General features: G+C 51.4%; 1 protein-coding gene across 1 annotated transcript in view; it reads right to left on the reverse strand.

Annotated features, from left to right (window-relative positions):
- Positions 1–11,359: 11,359 nt before the first annotated feature.
- Positions 11,360–26,211, reverse strand: part of Sars (seryl-tRNA synthetase) — a 23,264-nt gene continuing 8,412 nt past the window's right edge. The window contains exons 2-11 of the mRNA XM_004636934.3: positions 24,745–24,815; positions 20,487–20,567; positions 19,391–19,549; positions 18,340–18,483; positions 17,356–17,511; positions 14,546–14,767; positions 13,845–13,974; positions 13,433–13,590; positions 12,114–12,243; positions 11,360–11,769 (exon numbers count right to left, since the gene is read on the reverse strand). Coding sequence (XP_004636991.1) covers positions 11,612–11,769; positions 12,114–12,243; positions 13,433–13,590; positions 13,845–13,974; positions 14,546–14,767; positions 17,356–17,511; positions 18,340–18,483; positions 19,391–19,549; positions 20,487–20,567; positions 24,745–24,815 — 1,409 coding nt within the window. The 3' untranslated portion in view covers positions 11,360–11,611. The remainder of the gene's footprint in view (positions 11,770–12,113; positions 12,244–13,432; positions 13,591–13,844; positions 13,975–14,545; positions 14,768–17,355; positions 17,512–18,339; positions 18,484–19,390; positions 19,550–20,486; positions 20,568–24,744; positions 24,816–26,211) is intronic.

A 26,211-nucleotide genomic window follows, 5' to 3' on the forward strand; every position in this document is an offset into this window, starting at 1 on the left:
CCCGCTCACGCCCCGCGGTCCCTCGCCTCCTGGCGGGCGGGCGAGCTCTGCGGCGCGGCGCGGCGGCGGCGGCTCATTACCATAGACCTGCTCTCGCGGCCGCCGCCTTAAAGCGGCAACGCCGCGGCGCCGCGCGGTGGGCCCCACCCAGCGCCCTGTCGCACAGATGCTTTACGACTCCCGCCGGGTAGGAGTATTGACTCTAGTCCGCCAGGCGGGCCTTGTCCGGGGCTGGACCCCTGCTATGAAAGAGACAGTCAACAGGGAGCCAGACAAGAAATTATCAAGGTGGTGGGTGGTGAGGTTCTGTGTTTTTCCAGAACATTCTGAGGGACTCTCAGAGAGGAATCCCCAGTCCCCAGTCATAGCAAGCCTAAGAGCCTTCACGGCTGTCCCCTCCACAGAACCTAGGGCAAACTGAGTCCCACCTGACACGGCCTCCCTCAGACTTCAGAGAGACACCACAGGGAGAAGCCCTGAGGCTCCACGCCACTCCACAAGTTTGTGCTTTGACCAGGGTGCCTTTTGGGGTCCAGTTGTTAGATTACACCCAGGGTCTCTGTGTATCTTTGGCCCCTTTTTTATTATTTTATTTTATTTTATTTTTGCGGTACCGGAGATTGAACTCAGGAACTTGCGCTTGAGCCCCTGATTTTTTATTTTGAGACCAGTCTAGCTAATGATATTGTCCAGGTGAATTTGTAATCTTCCTGCCTCAGCCTCCTAGAGTTCTTGGTTTGCATATGCGACCGTGCCCCAGTCCCAGCCTCCTCTTGACCTCACTTAAGCTTTGCAGAGGAAGGGAATCTGGGAGGCCCAAAGCAGTAAATGTGCTAATAATACTAAATCTACAAGCCCTGTGGAGCTGGGAGAGGTGGCACACACTGTGAAGCTGAGGCCCGAGGACTAAAAATTTGAGCTCAGCTTTGGGCATTCAGTGACTTAGTGAGACCCTTGTCTCAAGACATAGCTCAGTTCAAAGGCCCGGGGTTAAAAGGCCAGGATTAAGAGAGGAGGGCAAGGAGGCCAGGGCAGGGGTGAGGGCACTTCTCCTGGGTCCTACCCAAGTGGACTAGCACCACCTGTGCGGTCTCTTTCTGGAAGGATGGCCTCTTGCCTGTTCCTTCCTTGCCTCCAGCAGTCAACTCCTATCCCCTTCCTTCTGTCCCTGTCCCGAGCACTTGGCTCTGGAATTCCATTACAGAGCAGGTCCATGGGACTTTCCCCTTAGGGCCACTAGTGAAGCCACTAAGAGACAGAAAAAGCCAGACAGGGGAGGCAGTGGGCCATGCAGAAAGGGCCTCCTCTCGCAGCCCAGGCCCTGGCGGCTGGTAGGAAGGAGGCCTGGGGTCTCTGCCACAGCTTTCCTCCTGCTCCCCACACTCCAGCTGTGTGACTCTGGCCAATTTCCTGTTTTATAAAATGAGAGGGTTGAATAAAGGAAATGGTTTTCAAACGCTTACTTAGCAGTAGACTTTTAAAAATTTAGACAGGGTCTCACTTCGTAGCCGGGCTGGCCTGGAATTTGTGATCCTCCTATACTGGCCTCCCAAGGCTGGGACTACAAGCGTGCACCACCACACCTGGCCTTCTCCCCAGTCATATCGAAGCTAGATGCAGACCCTGAAGTAGATGAGTGGTGCTCCTGGGATGCAGTGGGGGTTAGGCACTCTCAGCCTCAAAATTCCTGGCTGCTCCCTACGTCTTGAGGAGCTGCAGGACCCAGTGCTGGATGGAGCGCTCCCTTCCAACCCTGTCCTGGAGCCTCAGCCCTGGTGGGGCCTACCTTCTCCAGGCAGAACTCCCAAGGTGTCACTTAGTGATGCCAAGGGGGAGAAACCAGTTTTTCTTTCTCCCCAGGGAATTCTAAGAGGGGTTGGGCTGCTCCAGGCAATGGTGGGTGAGGGAGACAGAGAGCTAGCAGGAGGACCCCCACCCCATCCCCTCAGGGGCCTTCCCTGCCCTTTGGCCAAAGAGAAGCATTCTTCTGGACAGGCCAAGGGCAGCAGCAGAGATGAAGGGGTGGCTTAAGCAGCTCCCCCAGGGCTCCCCAGCCTGATTTGGGAGGATCTATCCAGGGGCTGCGTGGGCATTCATCTAATAGCCATGTAGTGCTGGGAATGCTTGAAAATTATACCATCTGTTAATTATCCTTTGAATTGGGGTTGGGTAATGAGACTCGTTTTCTGATGAAGGCCTGAGCCAATGCAAGGAGAAGCTGCAGCTTCCTGTTCATCCATCTCCCTTTGTAGCTAGAGACTTCCGGGTGGCAGACGGGGGCAGCCTTGGCGCTGGCCCATGGGATGTGGTTCTGGGACCCAAGCAGGGGTTGGCAGGCAAGGAAGACGTGAGCACCAGAGCCCCTCCAGGGCAGTGGCCCTTCTGGCTGAGGCAGTCATTCAATCTGGTTCTTCCCTTCATCCCCAAGCAAATAGCACTTAACCCCCTCCTGGCCTCACCCTAGGGCCACAGGATGAGAACCGAAGCCTCCTGCACTCTCCCTCCTACTTCTGGCTCCCAGAAATGGAAAGGAAACTTCCAAGTTGATCTGTGCCGCCTAGAGTCCTGCAGCCTGCTGGTGGTGAGACCCCCTGCGGAAGGAGTAGCCTCGGGACTTTCCAGCTGAGACCTCCTCCTCCCTGACAGAAAACCAACAGTGGGAGGCCCTGGAGTCTGATGAGAGGAATTTACCCTGCACTGGAGGCTGCAATGGAAAGTGACCTGCGAAGATGGCTCCGGGTTCTCCTGCAGCTCCGCGGGCCTTGCTCACTCCCAGCGCTTCCCAAGGGTCGGCCAGGCCTGCCCTGCGGTGAACATTCCCTTGGGTACAGCGTGGCTCTGGCCCTCAGCCAAATGGGGAGCTTGGCAAAATGCTCCAGGAACAACTGAGACAGAAAAGGCTAACGGAATTGAGCTAGAGAGACAGACAGAGACAGGGACAGGGATGGAGACAGAGGTCTCAGAAGACTTCCTAAAGACTGAAACTGCTTTCTAGAGTCAGGAGCAGCATTCCTGGCAAGAGGAATTCATCAGTAAAATTACTGAATTTCCAGGTTAAGTGTCTTCTCCAGGACTACACAACTGCAATTTAAAGCCAAGCCGGCTGGCTCCAGGATCGCAGCTCCTCAGCAGCAGTGCTCTCCCACTGAGGGAAAGCAAAGAAGGAACTGTGAGCATCGCCATACCTGGAGCCGAGCCTGGGGGATCTGTCGAGGCCCAGCACCCTGAAGGGGAACACAGGGCCGGCATCAGGAGGAAGCAAGTGAACTCCGGCTTGGGCAGAGCCCTGTGGGCTGAGATTCTGAAGCCAATGGGCTGCTGGGGGGCCAGCGGGGGGCGAAGGAGGGTGCTGACAGGCCAGGGCAAGGTGACCTTTGATGGAAGGCAGGGCAGAAGACAATGGTGGGAGTGGCACCGGCAGGCACCCAGTCCCATTTCTAGAGTGAGTTCTGCTTTTTTTTTTTTTTTTTTTTTTTTGCGGAACCGGGGATTGAACTCAGATCCTTGCGTTTGCCAGTCAAGCGCTTATCCTACTGAGCCATCTCCCCAGCCCTGAGTTCTGCTTTAAAAGGGCACAGAGCCAAGACTAGAGAACCTGGCCTTGTTGGGATCCCCAGTGGAGCAAAGGGACCAGGTCCCAGCAAAGGAAGCAAGGCAGGCGTGAGTGCCTTCCCTCCTGGCACTTGCCTGTGGCCCAGCATGCTGCGCCCTCCTTTCTTTACAGCTGGAGGGGTTGCTGAGCAGGTGGCCTCTTCTCTCCCAGCCCAATTCCAGCTCTGGGTGGATCTTCCTCAGAGTTTTGTGGCGTCTTGAGATTGTTCCCTCTCCAAACAAGTCTCCACTCAGCAGCCAAATACAGATTCTTCCCAACTCACAATGGGATTATGTCCTGATAAACTCACAATAAATATATAAGTGGAAAATGCACTTACTGCACTTAACCTCTAAAATGCCATGCAGTAGCCCAGGCAACCCTAACCAAGCTCAGGGCGCTTGCGCTGGCCCTCAGTTCTGCAGGACCATCCAACGCAGAGCCAGTTTTATAATGAGGTTGAGTATTTCATGGAATTTATTAAATTGTCGTGAAAGTGAGAAAATACGATGGCTGTATGACTCCATGTTCAAGCCATTGTAGAAACTGAAAAAGTGCAAGCCAAACCATTGTATGTTGGAGTGCATACTTTTTTATGTGAATTTTATTGAGCAAGAAATAGCAATGAGACAGTTTGAAAACAGGTTAGTAGGACAGTTACGATAATTAATACATTGCATATTGTTGTCTTCCTAGGGAGTCGGTACTTTTTAAAAACTAACACATAAGGGGCCGGGGAGATGGCTCAGTAGGATAAGCGCTTGACTGGCAAACACAAGGATCTGAGTTCAATCCCCGGTTCCGCAAAAAAATAAAAATAAAAATAAAAAATAAATAAATAAAAACTAATCCACTAAGAAGAATATATGCAGTGTATTATTTGTTGAAACTGTACTTCCGATTTGATTTGAAACTGTCTCATTGCTATCTGTTTATCAATAAAACTGTAGGAAAAAAAAAAAACCTAATACATAAGGTGGTGACATTAGCTTGGTGGTAGAGTGCTTGCCTAGCCTGTATGAGTCCCCGGCTTCAATTCCTCTAAAAATGATATCTGTATATTCTGTCTCTGTCTTGATTCCTGGCCACTAAGGGATGAACAGTCTTCGGCGGTGCGCTCCCTCCATCCCACCCTAGGGCCAAGCAGTAGGGCCCAATTTCTGAAACTGTCAGCCAAAAGAAACTGCTCTTCCTTGGGGTGGAGGGGGAATCTAATTATTATTATTATTATTATTATTATTATTATTATTATTATGTGGAACCAGGGATTGAACTCAAGCCCTGTGCCTGCCAGGGAAGCGCTTATTCTACTGAGCCATCTCCCCGGCCTCTGATGTCATTTTTTTTTGGTTTCATTTTGTTTGATTTTTTTCACTTTTTCTTTTTCTTTAATGTATTTTTACAGGGTCTACAGGGTCTTACCACACAGCTCAGACTTGTAGTGATCGTCCTGTTTTCAGCTTCCCAAGCACTGGGATCACAGGTCTGCACCACCACACCCAGCCAGAAAGGCCCTCTCTCAATTCCCAGCACTGGAAACAACAACAATAATAAAAACTCTTTCCATGTTTTGTATTTAGAAAATTTTTATTTTTTTTTATTTATTTGAGAGAGAGAGAGAGAGAGAGAGAGAAAGTGTGTGTGGTGTGTGTGTGTGGCCAGCTCAGCCCACCAGGGGGCGGGGCTGGCTGGCATGTGGTGCTGGGGGATCGAACCGCGGTCCCTGATGCTTTGCCAAGCTTGTTCTAAGTAGGTGCCTTAGACCACTGAGCCATCTCTCCAGCCCCTAGAAAATTTTTAAACATTCAGAAAAATGGAAAAGTCATCCAGCAGGCTGGGGAGGTAGCTCGATGGTCTAAGCGCCTGCCTGGCACACTCAAGGACTAGGGTTTTAACCCCAGTACCACATGCCGTGCTGGTCCCTGAACCCCAGACTCGCCATGCTGGCCACTGAAACCGGGCGTGGTGGTGCACGCCTGTAATCCCAGGGCCGGAGAGGCTGAGACAGAAGGATCACTACAAGTCCAAGCTGCACAGCAGGACCCTGTACCAAATAAATAAATAAAAATTTGTCCACCAAGCCAGCAGTACTGAGCACCTGTCAGTCCTAGTCATTTCAGAGACCCTGGAGAGGGGGGATTCCTTGGCTGGGAGGTTCAGGATAAGCCAGGGCAGCACACACTGACGCTTTCTCCTTTCCCTCTTACAGCCTCTAGAGAATGACATGGACATGAAGGGCCAGCTTCCTATGCCCCTGGGAGGCAGGGCCCCAGAGCTCCCACGACCCTAGGACTTTGGCCACTGCCGTAGCCAGGAGCATGAAGGACAATTCTTGGAATTGCCTAATATCCAAAGGAACCCAATGTTCTGTCTCCTGTGTTCAAACCAGAAGTTTATGTGTTATATTAGGTCATATGTCCTGCTCTTTCTTTTCTTCCCTTTCTTCTTTGATGGCGCTTGTTGAGTCCAGGCTAGTCATCCCGCTGAGGCGCTATATTCTGGGTTAACCCCAATGGTGTCCTTCACAAAGTAACATTGTGAAATCTTACATCTGAGCACGTTGCTTCCTTTCTGAAGACCCTGCCTGGGCTTTTTCTGTAGTACTCTGGGTCAAGTCCAAGTTTCTCATACTGATGTCCAGCCCTCACATGGAGTGGCCCAGCCTTTTCTTGTTCCTCTCCCTTTGCTCTGTTCTGGACACCCTGGCTTCCTTCCAGTGGTTGAACATAGTAGTCTTTCTGCCCCTCCTTCATGTATAGCAATTTGTAATTACATAGAGTATGTCCTCGTTAATTTACTTGGCTAACAGCTGTTTAACCCAGTGGCAGTAAGCTCTAGGGCTGGGGAGAACAAATGTGTCTCAAATACCAAGTCACATGGAACCTGGCACATAGGAAGTATTGTTCAAATAAGTGTATGTAACAGGGATGGGTGGATGGATGGACAGATAGATGGGCGGACAGATGGCACAAAGGAGTGAACAGGTGACCTCACACACCTGGAGCTTCCATCTAAGAGAAGCTGGGTCTTTGGGCTGTTCTACAGGAGGTTCTGAACTCATTCCCTTGAACCCTAAACTGGATTCCCAGTGCCAGCTGCTGCCAAGGGTAGCAGGCCTGATGTCCCAACTGTTAGACTTTCTCTGGGTGCAATTTAGATGTCCCTGATGCCTCATCTCACTGATAGGTTAACCCACTGTGCAAGCGAGTAGCCTAAAAAGCTTCATACTCCTTGGTGACATACGATCCACCTATGATCCAGCTGGGAACGTTTTTGGTCCTTGAACAGAGGGGAAGACGAAGACCCTGGGGCTGAGCTGCAAGCAGCAAATCCCAGAGTAACGTCTGCAATAACTCAGTTAAGGCTGTCCTAGCAAGCCAAGGAAGGAGCCCCTGCTAGCCCTAGCTGTACTTCTGTCACAGGGCTGGGTGGCCAAGTGTGAGAGGTACACAGAGGATGAGAGCCCAGGTGGGGCCTCAAGGGGCAGCCAGTCTAGTACCGAGACAACTGCTGCTGTGGCTGGCGATGGGCCTTAATACTTTTATCTGTGTGAGGAGTTATGGAAGGCTTTTTAAAGGCGGCAGTATCTGAACCACCTTGAGAGGGAGGAGGAATTCCAGGTGAGCAGGAGACAGGGGGAGCGCAGGGAGCAAATTGAGCAAAGCAAGCAAATCGTGAATGGTGCATGGAAGTGATGGTGCAGCGAGACAGGACCAGGCAGGCAGCCGGATTCAGCGACGCGGTGGGGACCAGCAGAGCACAAATCTCACCAGCCGACCAGTGCATCGGCCACGTTCTGATGAACATGGACACTGGCCAAGAAATGTGGGCTTTGAAACTGAGGAACCTTTACGTGTTTCTGCAGAGAGGAGGGCACGGGGGAGCCATCCAGCGGCCTCGATACTCTGGCAGCACAAGGCTGTGCCCCCAGGAGAGGCTGAGCGAGTCCGGGGCAGATGCCACCGCAGAAGCCTCAGAGGAGCTGCACAGGCCCGTGGGGATGAGGAGTCCGCGGCGACTTGCACGTGTAGGTTTGGGGCGAATCATGTCGGGAAGAGACAAGGCCCAGACTTCAGGTGCTGGGGTGAGGTCCTAGTGGAGACACCCAGAGTCCCTGCTGGGGTGGCCAGGATGCTCAAACCAGTGAGATCGGCCGTACAGGGAAGCGGCAGAGCACCCGAAGAAAAGGGGAGAGGCGAATGCCCAGGAAGCCAGCCTTCGGGCCAGGGGCCATCTCCTTTCCCAGTCCCAGTCCCAGTTTCTCGGCCTCAACTGAAGGAGCCTCCTCCCGGGCCCAGGGTGTCCCCTCCCTCCGGGGGTGGACACTGCAGGGGGAGGGGAGGGAGAGATGCCCGCAGAGGAGCCCGCAGAGCCCGATTGCTCTAGCACACGCGGACGCGAGAGAAAGGGCCGGAAGGGATGGTGGAGACGGAGGAGGGCGTCCCTGGGCGCGCTGAGCTGGGTTCCCGGTCCGCAGAAGGCAGGGTGGGGTGGGCGGCCGGCACACGAAGACAAGAGTGAAAACAAACCCCCAAATTGTTTTTCATTCTGAGTTAGGATGGAGGGAATGGACAAATGTTTTCAACGCGAGGAATGCTTCCTTTATTTTCTCCAGCGTTTACAAACGCGTCTCCCGGAAGGGCCACACTTGCTTGTCAGTAATTTACACCTCGGTAAGAATAATTTCCCAGCCCATTGCTGACAGTGGGTCTGCGGCGCAGGCTGGAAGCGCGAACCTGAGCAGGGCCGGGGGAGGAGCTGCGAACGGCAGAACGGCAGCGCTCGCTGCGCAGTTAGGGCAGCTAAAGAGGGACCCTTCCTCGGAGGTCGCTGGGACCCCCACCTCTGCCTGCAGAGGGACATGTGGCGCCCGGGCCGAGCAGGAGCTGCACCTTGCAGGGCTCAGCGACCAGAGCGCCCGCAGTGCCCTCACGGGGGGGGGGTGTCTTAAAAGGGCAACGTCAGAGGCAGCGACCCATCCAGGGCCTGCTGCAGTCGCGGCTGCAAGGATGCCCCCCCCCCACACACACTACCGGGAGTTGTTAGGGAACCCCATGCTGGCAGGTGACGGGAACAGGGGCAGGCCCCTCATCCTAGCACAGGCTCGGACTTGCACTACATTTCTCTGGGGCCTGGCCCGCTCTGCCTGTCAGACGCATCCTGGGAGAGCAGCCAGGCCTATGCCAGGCCCCCGTGGGAGGTGTGGGGGCTGGGGAAGAGGTGTTCCCAGGACCCAGGGTAAACCGGAAGGGCTTCAGGGAGAAAAAGCAGGCCAAGTAGGGAGAGCCAGTAGAGGTTCAGTCTAGGAGCGTTCAGCTGAACAGCTCTCTGAACTCACGGAGGCGTGAGCCTCACTCTGGGTCCCCATAGTTGGCAGACTTTGTCTCTTGGAGCTCAGCTTCGAGCTAACTCTTGGTAGCAGAGGCCAGCCTCCGGGTCCCTAGCTTCTTCTTTCGCCTGTAGCGACTGGAGACTGCATCTTGGACCCTGAATTCCTGGGTGTGGGAACCTAGGGTTTGTGAGGGACCCAGGGCTCTGACTCACTGTCGGGCCTTTGGGGGTTGTTTGCTGAGGTAACCTCGGTAGCTGAGGTTGGGGATTGGGCAGGTGAAGCTGCCAGAGATGAGGGCATCGGCCCAGGGTGGTGCAGGCAAACCCTTGGGTCGGCTGCCAGCCGCTGGCTTCCAGGTGGGTTAGCCCATCTGAAACAAGGTTTGCATCAGCCCCAGCCGCTGCCTGTGGGAGGAGGAAGGTGCACCACACCTTTCCCAGTAGACGGAGTTCTTTGAAAGCAGGGACTGTAGCCCATTCTTTCCTGGGTTGTAAATTGTGCTCCCAGTGGTGCCTGGCACAGGGTCAACACTCAATTAATGAGTGCATGCCCACCTACCAATGGGGAGTTTTTCTTTTCTTTTGCGGTACCAGGGATTGAATCCACAGGTGTGGCTCCCAAGCTACAGACCCAGCCTTTATTTTTTGAGACAGGGGCTCGCTAAGTCACCCAGGCTGGCCTCCAACTTCTGACCCTCCTGAGTAGCTGGGATCATAAGCATGTGCCACCTTGCCCAGCCCACCTGCAAGGAGCCTCAGCCATGTCACTGTGGCATCCCTCTGGTTTCAGGGAGCAGGGTGTGTACGTCGTGCCAACAAACAAACCCTAGCCAGGCAGGGGTTCACATAGGAGTGGCACAGGGCAGACGGGCACAGCTGACACAGGAGCATAGAGGCGCAATGGGAGGCGGCCATGGTATAAAGATGTAGATGGCTCAGTAGAATAAGCACTTGCCTGGCAAGCACAAGGGCCTGAGTTCAATCCCTGGTTCAAAAAAAAAAAAAAAGATGTAGCACCCAGGCTCCAAAGGCAGCCAACTGCAGTGAATTACCTACCAGGTGAGGCTGGCCAGCTGGGGGGGGAGGGGAAGAGCCAGGTCCAGGTACCCAAGGAACTGAGCCCCCAGCTTCTGGCCCCCAAGACCTCTCCAGGGCCTGCAGAAAGGCAAGGCTTCCTGCTATAGGAAGGTCACAAGCACAAGGCGCCAAAGAGCTGAGGAGTTGCGGACAAGCTGCGGAGACCTCAAGGCCAGGGCGAACAGAGAAGACTCTTGCCAGTCTCCAGTGGCCTCCACCAGTGGAGGGGGGTGGCGCAAAACCAGCCTCCTGCGCTCTGTAAGCCAGTTTTCTTCAAACAGCTGAAACTCTAGGAACGTGAACTTGTCCTTCTGAATTACAAGCTGGAACTGCTTGCTCTTCAGCCCACTTACTCTGGCTTTGTTATCTGAGAGCTGAGTGCTAGAGGCTGCTTGTGGGTCCCCAGTTGGCACCACAGGGAAGGCAAGAGCCACCATGGGTCACCCTGCTGGTTTCCCCAGTTTTGATTGGGTAACTGAGTGCAAAATGAGTAGGATCCGCTCCCAGCAGAAAACTGGCCTCTTTCGTTAGTACCAGCTCTAGCAGGTCTAGGGAAGTCCTTACTGAGGAACTAAGGAAGCTGAGGTGAGCTGCTAGCCTCTAACGACAAACACAAAGCAGCACTGGGGAGCCAGGACTTCAACCTGGCCACTGTCCCATCTCCCCTCTTTCTGCATTCCATAATGGAACAGGTCTAATCAGGTCCCCACCCTACCTTCAGGGATCATTGAAAAGATAAAAGGGATTGCCCGGAGGAAGTATGTTACCCTGCCAGGAGAGAAGCCTTAGACTAACAGAAGCTGTCATTAGAGTCGAAGGGTGCACACTCAGATGAAAGGCAGCAAGCCAAGGAGGAGACCAGGCAGCATCCTCCCAGGGAACAGGACATGGTCACTGGGGCAACAGCGGCGCTCCCGGGAAGGACTGAATGCTGCCTGCGCCCTTCTGCCCTGCCAGTTACCTGGAGCTCTTGGAGCTGCAGCAAGGGGCGATCACGTGCCAGGTGTCAGGCACCGACCCTGGTCTTGAAGCTTTGGGCTCTACTGGATTGAGACAAGTCCCACCTACTGTAAGGCCTTGCAGTGGCCCACCCCCTCACGGAGCCTTTCCTGGGGAACACAGCCAGGAAGCCTTAGCGTTCTGCTGTTCTCCAAGCTATGCCCACCTCTTTCAGGCAGGAGAGAATTCAAGGGGGATCTAGTCCTGCCAGCTTGTCTAAGGCTCCAAGTTTCACTTGCCCTGTGTTACGACTCACGTACCCTGGCCGCACCCACTGGCCGAGAGGCTCTGACTTGCTTAGAGCCTTAGCTGGGACACAGGGCAGGAGTGTGGCCCCAAGAGCAGTGTCAGAGGCAGGTGTGAGCCTCAAGGACACGACAAGAGTGTGGAGCCCTCCCCAGATGCTTTATTACACGGTTTCATCAGTCATCATGGTGGACCCCATGCCCATGCGAGGAGACAGGGACATGTGCCGTGCCCAGCGGACGGTTCCTGCGAGCGATGCAGTCAGATGGGCAGGGTGATGGGTCAGTGCGTGGCCAGCCTGCTCTGGACGGCCTCCGAGTCCCCGCAGACAGAAACGAAGCCCAGCAGACTGCAAGGAAGGAGAGTTCAGGCCTCGGTGACCTCCATGCTCTGCAGCTGGCTTTCCAAGGTGACATCCCTTGCTGCCGCTTTCTTCTTGCTGCCCTCGTGCTGCTTCTTCTGCTTCTTTGATGGCTCCTGGTCAATGGGTGCCGGCTTCACAAAGGGGATCAGCTCTTGGAGCCCTGGGAGGAAGAGCCAGCCAAGTGACCTGTCATTTCTCAGACACTCAAAGCCCAAGGACCTCAGGGGAGAAGTTAAGACAATGGCCCCTTTGAACAAAGGGCCACCCATACTAGGAACTGGTTTGGGCCCATCTTTCCTCCTGAGTCTGAGGCCTCGCAGAATGACGGTATCACCCCTGCACTGGTTTCTTTCTCACCAGGCCCAGCAAGGCCCAGGACCCGAGAACAGGCAGAGTTACTCGAACAGGGTTCTCATGCGCCCGGGCTGACAGAAGAAACATACCTTCTGAAAGGGGCCTGTTACAGAAGCACGAAAACAGCAGAAGCAGAGCTGGGAGTGGTACCTGGAGGCATGAACTCCTTCAGTTTCTCAGGCACGAGGATGCCCTTCTCTGTCTGATAGTTCTCCAAGATGGCACAGATGGTCCGGGTAGTGGCACACATCGTAGCATTGAGCATGTGGACAAATTCCACCTGGGAAGAGAAGATACCAGAGGGAAGTTAAAAGTCAGCCCTCTGCTGATCCGATGACTGGGAACCATCCACTTTATAAAATCTCCCAACTATAAATATCCGTATCAAAATGACTACCTTTTTTAAGACAGGATCTCATTATGCAAATCAGGCTGGCCTTGACCTGGTAGTGATCCTCCTGCCTCAGCCTCCCAAGTGCTGGGATTATAGGTGAGCACCAGCACACTGCCAATTTTTTTTTTGCGGAACCGGGTATTGAACTCAGGCCCTATGCTTACCAGGCAAGCGCTTATTCTACTGAGCCATCTCCTCCGCCCAATTTTTTTTTTAAATTTATGTGTGTGTGTGTGTGTGTGTGTGTGTGTGGCCAGCTCAGCCCACCAGGGGGCGGGGCTGGCTGGCATGTGGTGCTGGGGGATTGAACTGCGGTTCCTGTGCTTTGCCAAGCTTGTTCTAAGTAGGTGCTTTAGACCACTGAGCCATCTCACCAGCCCAGGCCCGATTTTTTTTTTTTAAATTTTATTTATTTATGTATGTATGTATGTGTGTGTGTGGCCGGCTCAGCCCACCAGGGGCGGGCTGGCTAGCATGTGGTGCTGGGGGATTGAACCGCGGTCCCTGTGCTTTGCTGAGCTTGTTCTAAGTAGGTGCTTTAGACCACTGAGCCATCTCACCAGCCCCAGGCCCGATTTTTTTTAAACCTGAATTCTCTTTAGGCTAATTGGTTAATCCAGATGGATTCCACATGTCGGCCTGAGTGAAATATGGTAAGTCCTGCTATTCCAGGAGAGCTTGCATGAAGGAAGAAAATACCCCTGCGGTCACTGCTCTTAACCGTGACAAGCGAAACTCAGATCAGGGCTTGAAGTCTGGGCCCGAAAGATGAGTGTAAGCCTGACCTCCTTGGGCGAAAACAGGGAAGACCCTGCCACCAAGTTGCTCTGTGTAAACAGAAACCATTTTTTTCTCTGGAGTTAAGGTAAACAAAGTCAAGAAGAAAAGCTAGAGTCACCTTGTAGAATAGGGCCAGCTCAGGCTCTAAGAGAGCCCAGTCCAATGCAGAAGTCATCTCTAGATTTTCTCAAGATGCTGAGGACTCCTGTGCCCCCAGGGCCAAGAAAGAGCCCAGGACAGGACAGGCGTGTGCTGTGACAAAGGCCCCACACCCACCTCAGCAGGGGCCATCTACCTTGTCCATCATCTTCTTGGTCTGTCCATATCGGATACGGAGGCGGCGAGCCTGGTAATCTGTACAGTTGGAACAGGAGACTAACTCCCGGAAAGCTCCTGAGCCTGGAAACCAGGCCTCCAGGTCGAGCTTCTTACTGGCAGCATGATTCAAAGAACCTGAAAAGAAAACCCCAGGACTCAGGAAGGAGGGCAACAGCCCCGAAAGCCAACCTCCCACAAACCACAGAACTCTTCACATCCTGTCCCAGCAGTGGGTGGTGTTTGCTCTTCTCATCACCCAGTAGCCTGGTGGCAAGGGTGGGGCAGGTCCAGGAGCTGGGCCGTGAGCTGGCTCTCGAGTTCTGTGTGGTGGCGCAGCTGCTGAAGGCAGGGTCTGTAGAGGCAGGAAGGGGTGCCAAGGGATGCCCTACCCGAGACGATATTCACGATGTGGTACGGGATCCCCAGAGCCTGGTAGAACTCCTCTGCGGTGGCGATCATCTCCTCAAACATCTCCCATGACTTGTTGTCGTGAGGCGACGCATACACAAACTGCTCGATCTGCAGACGAGGGCCCAAGGAGACAGGGACAGTGGTGCAGTGAACAAATCGCAGAGCTGAGGTAGAGACAGCCTGGCCAGGAAGACCTGTCTCTAGGCCCCAGCAAGAGGGATTTGTGTGCCAAGAGACTGGCCTGCAATAATGAGGCCACCAGCCTGACAGCACCACCATGGACTCTGTCCTCGCCAGCAATTGTACGAAGTGATTTACACAGCAGACTGCCTTAGTCCACTCAGTTGGCCTAGTGAGGGCGAGACCACTGCTCTCTGTTTATAGAGGTAGGAAGAGAACAGAAGAGGTTAAGCAGCTTGCCCACGGTTAGAGACAGGGGCAAGTGGTCTCTAGCCACTTGGTGGCGTCAGCGCTGGTGCTCGGGCAGGGTGGCTACAGTCTGCACTCAAAGCCACTTTATCATGAGCTCACAGGTCCTCCCCCCAGAAAACAGTGCTGGGATGAGAGGGAGAGCCGTACAGAGCCAGGCTGGGCCTGAGAACACGTTGTCGTCTCTCCTGAGACCTTGTGGACAGTGGGATGAAGGCTCCTGCTCCCTCCTCTACAACCTTCTACTCACCTTCTCAAACTGATGGACTCGAAAGATGCCACGGGTGTCGCGGCCATGGGAGCCCACTTCCTGGCGAAAGCAGGTGGACAGGCCAGCATACTTGATGGGCAGGTCTTCTGGCCGCAGCCATTCATCCCGGTGCAGAGCGGCAATGGGCTGCTCTGAGGTAGCAATCAGGTACTTCTCATCATAGGAGTTGTCATCAGACTTTTCACTGCCTTTGCCAATCACCTGTAGGAGAGGCCTATGCTAGGCAAGACTGAGGGAGGACACAGCCTGCTCAACAAACTGCAGGAAGGACGTGAAGGGCGGGGAAGGAACAGTTATGTCTGCTATGGGGTCTCTGCTATGACAGAGATCAAAGACATACAAATTATGGAGATCCATTTTACAGCGTATAATCCCAGAACTCTGGGAGGCTAAAACAGAAGGGTCACAAGTTCAAGTCTTGCCTGGGAAACTCAGCTACGTAGCTAAGTCTCAAAAAACTAAGTGCTGGGGGGCCTGGCCCTAGCTCAGGCCTTTAAGTGGCTGCTTCCACAAAGCTGTCAGCCTCAGGTTGCTGGAGTTCGAACCTCACAACTCGCCCGCTGGCCAAAAGTGCCCTGAAGGCGTTCGAGGAACAAAAAAAAAAAAACAAAACAAAAAAAACTAAGTGCTGGCCAAATAGTTTAGCAGATTAAAGCATAGGGGAAGGGGGTTCGATCCCCAGGCCTGCTGTGCTGGTCCTGCCCCTGGGGCATGCTGAGACAGCAGTTGAGACTGGGCGTGGTAGTGCACCTATAATCCCAGCTCTCAGGAGGCTGTAAACAGGAGAATTACTAGAGTCTGATCTAGAAGTAAGACCCTGAACACCCTATAGACCCTTCCCTAAAATGCAAAAAAAAAAAAAAAAAAAAAAGGGCAACAAAAAGGCTAAAGGGCTGAAGAGACAGCTCAGCATACAGGCCCTGGGTTACCTCCTAGTACTTAGGGATAGATACACAGATTGATCCATCTATATATATTACATATAGTCTATATATACATATGTCTACAGATTATACAAACATACACACACACAATAAATGATTCATGCTGACAGATGGGCAAGAAGCCTAGGTTGATTTATAAGGCATTTACTAAGTGGCAAGTCTTTTTGGCATGCTGGGCAAAAGTCTCTGCTTTCTTGGCACTTAGTCTAGCGGTACTAATCCTTAAAGATTTAATCATGGTACTGGGCATGGTAGTATATGTCTGTAACCCAGCACTTGAGAGGATGATGTAGGACTGCAAGTTCAAGGCCAGCCTAAACAACTTGGTAAGGTTCTGACTAAAGTAAACACTTTTAAAGAGGCTGAGGTATATAGCTAAGTGATAAAATACATATAAGTTCAATCTCCAGTACCACAAAATATAAATAAATGAACAAACAAACAGATAATATATGTGTTCAGCTGAAGAAAGTAATGGACATAAAAGGCACAGCATGGGGTGGGGGGATGAGAGAGCTCACTGTGAGGTGCTCGCCCTCAGGGGAGGAGCCCTGGGTTCAATGTTTAGAATGGGGGTTGAGGTGGGGCGGAGTCTAGGTGGGATGAAGTTGGCTGTATTTCAACAGAGGGACGGCTGCCAATCCACAGCTATACTGATTTTACGTAACATTAGGCAGCCAACTATAAACCAGATGACCCTAACTGCACTTGCTAATAAGAACAGAACTTTCACTTCCGAAGGAGTAAGTTATAAAGAAAAGGGACAAGTGAGAGGCAGATTTGCCATAATGGACAGCTCATAGCAATTTTTTTTAGGTTACTTTTCTTTTTTTAAAAAAATTTTATTTAGCAGAACATTCGAGAAAAAATTTTCATTTGCATTACTAGGAAATGAACCCAGGGTCTTTGCACTGAGCTACATCTCCAGTCCTTTCTTCCTTCTTTTGAGTCAGGGTCTCATTGAACTGCTGAGTTGTTCAGGCTGGGCTTGAACTTGAAGTCTTCCTGTCTCAGCCTCCCAAAGTGCTGGGATTATAGCCATGTGCCACCAAGCTCAGCTCTGGCAATTCTGAGTGCTGGACAGACTACAGTGCCATGGTAAGCTGATTAGTATGACAGCCTGCCTAATCTCAATGTGAGGACTCTGGTTCCTTAAGATGGTCATAGTTGGTGAGGAGCCACAAGCTGGAAGTCACGCCATCCCACGTGAGGACATCTTGCCCTGTGGAAGCTTCCAGTCTCCAGTCAGCAGGGGGAGGACACGCAAGGGGGCTCCGAGGCTGGTGTCACACTGAGCACTGCCTTTTGTCCAAGCACCCAACAGACACCTGGCGACAAGGTGTGCGCAGTTATATGTACCATACAGGGAGATGAAAATGCCCCGCAACCGCGTCTAACAGGCGGCACCAGTTGTATGTGGCTGTGTACACGACAAATCTGCTCCTCAGCCATACTGGGCTGACTTAAATACTCGCTAGCTACAGCTATAGAACACTTCCACTATGGCAGAAAGCTGTTGGCTACACTGCTCTGTGTCTCTGAAGTGAAGCTTCCCAATTTCTCTATTTTTTTTGGTTGAATTATTTTTCAGGGTAGGTTTGTTTTTGGTGCTGGGCACCAAACCCAGGGCTTCCAGCTTGCTAGGCAAGCGTTCTACCGCTGAGCCAAATCCCCAGTCCTTGGTCTTATTTATTTATTTTTGGCGGAACCGGGGATTGAACTCAGGCTCTTGCGCTTGCCAGGGAAGCGCTATTCCACTGAGCCATCTCCCCGGCCCTCCAAATCCCCAGTCCTTGAAGCTTCCCAATTAAGACATTGGTCCACCACTCCGCCCAGACTACTCACCTTATAAAGTTCTTCATCAAACTGGCTGAGCTGAGCCACTTCCTGCATGACCTCCTTCCGCATGAAGAAGGGGGTGTAAATGGGAACATAGTTTCGACTTGCCAGGGTGCGAAGGGCAAACTGGATGAGCGCTTGTTCCAGGAACACCAGAACCCCCTGAAGGACAGAGGACAGCACTGTCGGCCCTGTCATCGTCCCACTCATCTGCTAAAACTCACACCAGGGGCACCTGGGCACTTCTGTGAGGGACACACTGCATGCCTCGAAGAACCAAACTGCCAGGAACTTCGTTCTTAACAGTACAAAGCCCTGAAGTGTGTCACCAGGCACCTTGGCCAGAGAATTATCTTTTTGTGTTTGCTAAATTCTGACCAGGGTCTCACTTATGCAGTTCATGCTGGCCTTGGACTCACTACATAGCCTGGGCTGGCCTCGAAACGGCGGCTATCCTGCATCAGACTCCCGAGTGTTGGGATCACAGGCAAATCAGAGAATTACCTTGAAGAAACCGCAGTAAGGGAAATGAATTCACCCAGAACTCACAGACGAGTTGCCCTAAGCTAATTCCTAGGTGGAGATGCTTAAGAGCACACTATTTCTAAAATCATTCCTTGCACCTCTAGATGCCAGCATGGGCGTGTGGCCTCCATCTGCCTCTTCTCTAAGTACCCCGAGCTGCTCAAACCACAGGATTGTTGCACTGGGTTGCGACTCTGTTGTTTGTCTGACTTTCCCTCAAAGGCAGAGACTGTTCAGATTCAGACAGCAAAACACACTCATAGCAGAGGATCACTGAGTGGCTTTTGTTCCTCGGAATCCAGATAAGCACTCTCTCCCATACTGAGACAATTGTGTCTAATTGCTACGTATTTACAGACAAGCTGCCAGTACAAGTGGTGGATTTCTGGGCCTTTTAAATATGATTATGATTTTCTCCAACTGTTTCTCAGTTCCTTCTTCACTCCACAGGGCCCCAGCTCTTACCTTCAGGAAGTACCCGCGACTCCCAGCCACTATGGCCCCCTTTTCGCCTTCAAAGCCATCGACCATCACTACCAGGTCCACGTGAGAGTACTTCTTCCTGACTGTGCAGTCACCCCAAATCCTTTCTACTTTGTTGTCTGCATCCTAAAGAAATAAGACCACCAGATACATGATCTCCTAATTCTATAACCTCCTCTTTTCCAAACTCCACCCAAGAACAACTCAGCCACTGCTTAAATCAATGCTACATTTTGGTTACTGCATACAGTAACTAGTGAAGGGAATTTGCTAGTCAACTGAGAAACAGTCTAGAAGCCATTCTAGCCATGGAAGTGGGAATCAGGATTTTCTGGGAGATCCATGTTAGTCAACCCGGCTTTGTTTTGTTTTGTTACCCTTTTAAATGACTCCTTAAAAATCCTGCACTGGGACAACTGGCCCAGACAATCGGTATTGCCCGGGGTACAGGGGAGAATGTAGATTATTTTTCAAGGCCCTTATTGGTCTCAGGGCCACACGAAGTGGGCTCGGGCCCTGACCTCCTAGTCAGCTCCGGCTCCCTGGCCTCCCGCACACCCCAGCCTGTAGTGAGTTTAACATTCACCAGGGAATGAATGAAAGAGGCACAGATGGGCCCTGCCTCGCCCGGGTGTCGGGGAACAAAAGACTGGGCTCCAAGCAGCTTTGTGTTGGGGAAGCGCCCGCCTTGCAGGGAACTTTTATCATGCAGATTTCCCTTCAACCTGCAGCTTCCCAACTGGGTGTGGGTGAGGGGTTAGGATGATTTAGCAGATCCCTCCCACAGGACTCGCTGCTACCAGGGGCAACAGGCTGTGGAGGACAGCAGCCCCATTTACAAGATTTCTGTGCCAGCAGTCTCCTCCTACCTGCTGTCTCTGCTACTTCCCAATCAGGCAAGGATCTGACTCCCAGACTGCTCAATTGGTGGCAGAGGAAGTACAAAGAGCGGCCCGATACACAGTACCAGTGTCACACAGCCTGCCACCCCAGACAGCCAAGGAAGGGTCCTCCTGCGAGGCACTGCGCCTACCTCGTCATTACTGATGGGCACAGAGGGGTGCAGCAGGTTCCCAATCTCTCGAAGATTCTCAAACCGCTCTGCCTCCAGCTTTAACCGCTCTGCGTCACACTTCAGGATGGCTTCATCAATGAGGAGTCGGACTTTTTTAATTTGTGAGACTTTCAGGTTCTACAAAGGCACAGGCTGCTCTCAGACCCAGGACGTGCAAGTCAAGGGCAGTGCAGGGATAAATTACTGGTACCCTAACTCCGCAGTCCTCCAGTGACAACTGTTCTCACAGCAGAAGCCTTTTCTTTTCTTTTTCTTTTTTTTTTTGGCGGAACCAGAGATTGAACTCAGACCCTTGCGCTTGCCTCTACTCAGTCATCTCCCTGGCCCCCTCATTTTTTAATATTTGGTACTGGGAATCGAACTCATGACCTTGCGCTTGCCAGCTGCGTGCTGTACACTGAGCTGTATCTCTGGCCTGTAAAAACTATGCTAACAGTATATATTTCTGTAAGAGAACATTACCTAATCTGTACCCTGGATTTTCCTGACTGAACCAATCTAACTTTCATTCCGCACACGTTTGTGTTCTCTGGGAAGGTAACTCATTAGGTGCCAGACACCCTGTCTCGAGCTCATTCTGTGTACCTCACTGCAGACGCTCCCAGCATGCTCTGATTTCTTGGAGGAACCTTAGCAGGCCGGGCTAGACAGGAGCAGGGCCCCAAAGCAGGACTCTGAGAATAGCGACTTTGTTTAAATTCTTAGCTTTAAGAAAGGTTTAGTGATGAAAACACTTGAAAATTCCTACTCTAAGCACACTACAGTGAATATTTACTGAATCTCCATGAATTCAGAAATGTTTCTACTTTGTGAATAGAGTGGAAAATGGAGTTACCAGAGCCAAACATGGTTCAGCTCTTCTTCCCTTTCTTCCTACCCTTGGTCTTCCCACTCCGTCTGTTCGTGTGCTTCTAATCAGTACTCAAGACAGAGCGCTGCCACAGTGCTAGGGACTGCGCGGGCTGCGCAGTGCTGTGTGGAGCAGGGTACACTGCGGCCCAGGATTAAAGACAAGAGGGCAGTGATGCCAACCTAGACAGAGACGGTGACTTACCGCTAAAGCGTCCGCAGTGAGGGCGTCGAAATCTAACACGTCCTCGGGAACAGACTCGTCATCTCCCACTGGCTCTTTTTTCTGCAGGAAGGAAAAACCTGAACTTGATTAAATGAAAAAAGCCCCTCTGGCAGAGCTTTAATAAGCCCACACCAAATCAACACATAAACTAAACACCAGAGGTCACACAGCCAAGGGTAATGCGACAGGAGAAAACTGAGTGCACTGCGGGCCTGGAGGCCACGTTTCAAGTCCTTCTTCTGCGAGCTCCTAGCTTTGTGCCCAGACAAGTCCATTAATCTGCAGGACTGAGGGAGCTGACATCAAGACCAAGAAAAGTACGGCTTTCCCTGGTCATGGAAAAACCATGGAGCTCACAGGAGGATGTGCTGGAAATGCTCCGGGGCCACAGCGGCAAGAGGGCCGCGAGCAGCGCTGAGGGGGCATCCTTGTGCTTGCTCCCTAGGAACAAACCCAGCACTCGGGCTCTGAGGGCAAATGAACAGACTGACGGGAGTACGAAAGCCACGGCAACAGGTGAATGAAAACCAGATCCACAGCTGAGCAGTCGATGCCGTGTGCATGGCCGGGGCCCAGCCTTCCCCCTATGCTTTACCAGCCTTCCTGATTCCAGTGCCCAGGTTGGCCCTGAATTCGCAATCCTGCTTCAGCCTCCATAGTGCTGCAGTATACTGGGGTCACAGGTGGGTACCCCACGCGCGGGTGTAATGGTTATAGAGACAGGTGGCGCGTATGGTAGCAGCGGGTGCTACCTGAAGTCTCTGAGGCAGCAGATCCAAGTTCTGAGTTTAAGGTCTGGCTGTGCGACTGACTCAGTTGCTGATTGTAGGGACTTTCCTTAATGACCTACAGTGGTCTAAAGCACCTGTTTGGGCAAACTTGGGCAACCCTGCAGGGACCTCGGTTAGATCCCCAGCACCACATGCTGTGCCAGCCCCGCCCCCAGGTGGGCTGAGCCAGCCACACACACACACAAAAGATACTTAATATCCTAAATCTATTCTCCCACTTTTTAAATAAGACTGATAAAAAAATAAATGTAACACCTACACTCCAGGCCGGCAGCAAAGATCAAATCCAAAATGAAGAAGTACTGGGCTGGTGAGATGGCTCAGTGGTCTAAAGAACCTACTTGGAACAAGCTTAGCAAACCACAGGGACCGCAGTTCAATCCCCCAGCACCACATGCCAGCCGGCCCCGCCCCCTGGTGGGCTGAGCTGGCCACACACACACACACACACACACACACACATAATAAATAAATAAATGTAAAAAAAAAATGAAAAAAAAAAAATGAAGAAGTACTTATGAACACTTACCAGTGCTATGCAAATTAAGGCGCTGCTACAACGAACAAGAGTAAAAAGGACCTAATGGCCAGCAGGAAAGTTGGGCCTAAGAGCCCTATCGCAAAGGAAAACACTTCTCCCAATTTATTGCTACAAAACACCTGCCAGCTGAGACTGACTGCACGCAGGCCCCAGAGAGTATCTGGGCAGGGGTACACGTGGGAATCAGCAAGCTACAGGGTCTCTGACCTGCAAATGATTGAGCACCATGAGGAAGACAACCACACACAGCTCAAAACCCACAGAACCACCCTGCAATGTGAAACTAGGGGGCAGCGTGAGGCAAGACGGTGGGCGGGTCGGACAATGAGCAAAGAACGCTATGTGCATCTATAAATTTGCTAAAATAAAATTCATTCATTAAAAAGAATTGTAAAACAAAAATTGTCAAAGAGCTGGCACAATGGTGCATACCAATAATCCCAGTCATTTGAGAGGCTAAGGCAGGAGGGTCACAAGTTTGATCACAGATTGGGCAATCTGGTAAGATTCTGTCTCCGAATAAAAAAATTAGCAGTTGGGCACACACCTGTAGTCCCAGCATTGGGCAGCTGAAGCACGAGAAGAGCCATGAGTTTGAGGCCAGCCCTCGCCACTCAGTGAGTTAAAGCCGGCCTCAACTACATAGCAAGACCATGTGGCAAAATAGATAAATAAAAAGACAAAAAATTAGAAAGGACTGGGAGTTGTGTGTGGTACCAGTAATGCCAACACTAGGGGGTGGAGCCTTCACAGTGAGCTCGAGGCAAACCTGATACCCCGCAAGACTCAAAAAAAGGGGCTGAAGGTAAAGTTCAGGGCAAAGGCCCTGTGTTCAGTCCTCAAACTGTAAGAACAAAAACCTGTCCAAGAGAAGGGTGTAGACTATCATGAAAACAAAGTGCTTGAAGCCCCGGTTATCTTTCTGTCATACTTTTTTATTGATTCTAGTTTCCAAATTTCACAATTTTTGGCATCAGTTTCCAGACTCATCTGAAGGGGCCGAGGTGGCAGAGCGCATTCCCGTGTTTTTTGCTTTCTCTTTCTTGCTTGCAGCGCTGACCTGCGCACTGGGCTAGGGCTACAGCCCAGTCTTTTTCAGCTTTTCACTGTGAGACAGGGCCCCTCCAAGGTGCCTAGGTTGGGCCCTGCTAGTGACCCTCTTGCCTCAGCATCCCTGAGCGCTGCAATTACAGCCTAGGCCACCGCACACATCTTTAATGTGCTTTTTGGACTAGTGCCTAAGGGCCAAGAGGTATTTTTTGAAGAAAGATTAAAACCAACAACTACTTTGGATACCAAAGCAAAAGCTGAGCTGAAATTTAATATTTTTTAAACATCAGGAAGTTTGGATCCTTTTTTGCCAGCCACTGAACAGCACAAGGGTTGAGCAACCATAATGTTCTGAGCACTGTGCCAAGTTGACATTTAAAAGAAATTTACTTTTTTAACAATCTCATTCTACAGGTTAATGCGCAGCCATTTTGCAAGTGAGGAAACTGAGGTTAACTTGTTTAAAAGTCACACAGCTGGCCTGGGGAGACAGCTCAGCAGTCTAATCACCCGCCTGGCAAGCCCATGGTCCCGGGTTTGATCCCCAAGTAGGCAGTATGCTAGGTGGGGACTGGAGCCCCAGGAGTGCTGTGGGGGTCACTGAAGCTGGGTTTGGTTGCGCACTCCTGTAATCCCAGCACTGGGGAGGCAGAGATAGGAGGATCACTACAAGTCCAAGAGTCTGAGCTGTGTAGACTCTGTATCAACAATAAATTCATAATAAATAAATAGATAAATGTCATGCAGCTAACAGGAGGCCAAGGCAAGACACAAGCTACAGGGCTGGAGAGATAGCTCAGCGGTCTAAGCACCTGCCTGGCAAGCACAAACACCAGAATTCTATTTCCGGTACCATATGCTGTGCCAGCCACCAAAACCAGGCATGGTGGTGCAGACCTATAATCCTAGCGCTGGGGAGACTGAGACAGGAGGATCATATGAGTCTGAGCTGCACAGATTATGAATCTGCTTTTTTTTTAGAAGAAACAGGACAATAATGGGGCAAAAATTATGAAGTCTGTCAAAAAAAAAATCCCTTCCTGGTAGCATAGGTTGAACTCAAGAAAAAAATGAAAAGGATGACTTGGTGGAATTAAAATTCCTATTAGTAAGAACAAAAGAGCAAGTGAGGGCTGGTGAGATGGCTCAGTGGTCTAAAGCACCTACTTAGAACAAGTTTAGCTAAGCACAAGGACGGCGGTTCAATCCCCCAGCACCACATGCCAGCCAGCCCCGCCCCCTGGTGGGCTGAGCTGCCCCCCAATACAAAAAAAAAAAAAAAAAAAAGAGCAAGTGAATGCCAGCGTAGCAGGAATCTTATTAAAACAGAAGATGGGGCTAGGGAGATGGCTCAATGGAGTAAGTGCTTCCCTGGCAAGCGTAAGGGCCTGAGTTCAATCTCTGCTTCTGCGAAAAAAGAAAAAGAAACAGAAGACACTTTCCAGTTACCTGCCTCCCTTGCTTTTTAAAATAATTTCTCCCCCTAACAAGAAACCGAGCATCACACAGGTTAGATGTTGAGTTACGACCTCAGTGAATATTGGCCAAGAACCAGACCAAGAACCTCTGGTCTATGGGGCCGGCGAGATAGCTCAATGGACTAAAGCACCTGCTTAAGCAAAGCACAGGGACCACGGTTCAATACCTGGCACCACATGCCAGTCAGCCCCGCCCCGAGGATGGCTGAGTCAGCCAGAGTCTGGACCTGCTGGTGCAGGACTGTAATCCCAGCGCTGGGGAGGCTGAAAGCAGGAGGATTACCACGAGTCCAAGTTGCATGGTGAAATCCTGTAACAACCAAATACATAAAAAGAACCTCTGCTCTAGCTCCCAGCCTGTTACTCAGTTCTCTTACCTTCATCTTCTCTCCAATTGTCTTGCTGCATAAGTTTTTCAGCTTGTTCAAGTTATCTGCCCGAAATCTGCCTAAAAATAGAGAAGCAAAGAATGTATTGAAGAAACACACTCAAGATATTCCTTGATCATGGCTCCTTGGTACTTGCTATGATTTGGATAATTGTCCCTAAAGCCCTCACATGTTAAAAGACTTTTGGTCCTTGTCCTAGCACTCCAGATGGCTGGAGTTACCTTTTAGGGATGGGGGCTGAGGCAGGATTCTGCGATTCTGAGGCCAGCCTGGACTATAAAGTGAGCTTAAGGCCAGCCTGAACTGCATAAAGAAACTCTGTCTCAAAAAGACACAAAAGGGGAGGGGCAGGGGCAGGGCCAGGGATATAGCTCAGCAGCAAAAGCACCTGCCCAGCAAGTACAAGGTCCCAAGTTCGATCCCTGGTACTGGGGGTGGGGTGGGGGGGCCCACTAAGAAGCCCCAGGTTACTGAGCATGTCATCCAGGAGAGCAGTGGAAATCCTTCCCCTCCCCATCTCCCCATCTTCTTCTTCTTTTTTTTTTTCAAATTTTTATTTATGTGTGTGTGTGTGTGTGGCCAGCTCAGCCCACCAGGGGGCGGGGCTGGCTGGCATGTGGTGCTGGGGGATCGAACTGCAGTCCCTGTGCTTTGCCAAGCTTGTTCCAAGTAGGTGCTTTAGACCACTGAGCCATCTCGCCAGCCCCGTCCCCATCTTCTATTTTTGTTTCCTGGCCACCAGCAGGCTAGCAGCTTTCTCTACCACACTCTCACCATCATTTACTTGCTTACCACAGGCCCAAATGCAGTAGAGCAAATCCCCCATGGACTGAAGTTTCCAAAAATGTGTGAGCCCAGATAGATCTTTCCTCTTTGTGAGCTCATTAGACATTTTGCTAAGAGCTATGGAAGGCTGATCAGCACAGTATGGCTCTCAACCCGAAGTCCAAATTCAGGCAGAGCTGAAGGAGCTTCCCCATAAAATTGTAAAATCTCAGAGTTTTAGAACTCTAAGCATAGACTGATGACAACAACAGGCTGTCCCCAGCATTTGAAGAAAAGGAAAAACGAATTCTGAGATTGAAATTTTAAAAATCTTAACATAAGCGCCTATTTAGGCAAGTGCCGGGACTGGGATTCAATCCCCAGTGCCACATGCAGCGCCAGCCCTACCCTGGGGCGCACTGAGCTGGCCACTGAGAGCGGGTATGGTGGTGCATGCCTGAAATCCCAGGGCCAGGGAGGCTGAAAACAGGAGGATCACTACGAGTCCAAGCTGCACAGTAGGACCCTGTACCAAATACATTTAAAAAAAAATCATAAGATATACCACTGTAAGATAATACAACTGAGAAATCTGGAAGATATATACACATAATTATAGTCTGCCCAATTATCTTAAGATCCATTTAAAGAGGGCTGGAGAGATGGCTTAGTGGTCTAAGGCACCTACTT

This window comes from Octodon degus, unplaced genomic scaffold (assembly GCF_000260255.1).
Source record: "Octodon degus isolate 3935 unplaced genomic scaffold, OctDeg1.0 scaffold00084, whole genome shotgun sequence".
NCBI lineage: Eukaryota > Metazoa > Chordata > Mammalia > Rodentia > Octodontidae > Octodon > Octodon degus.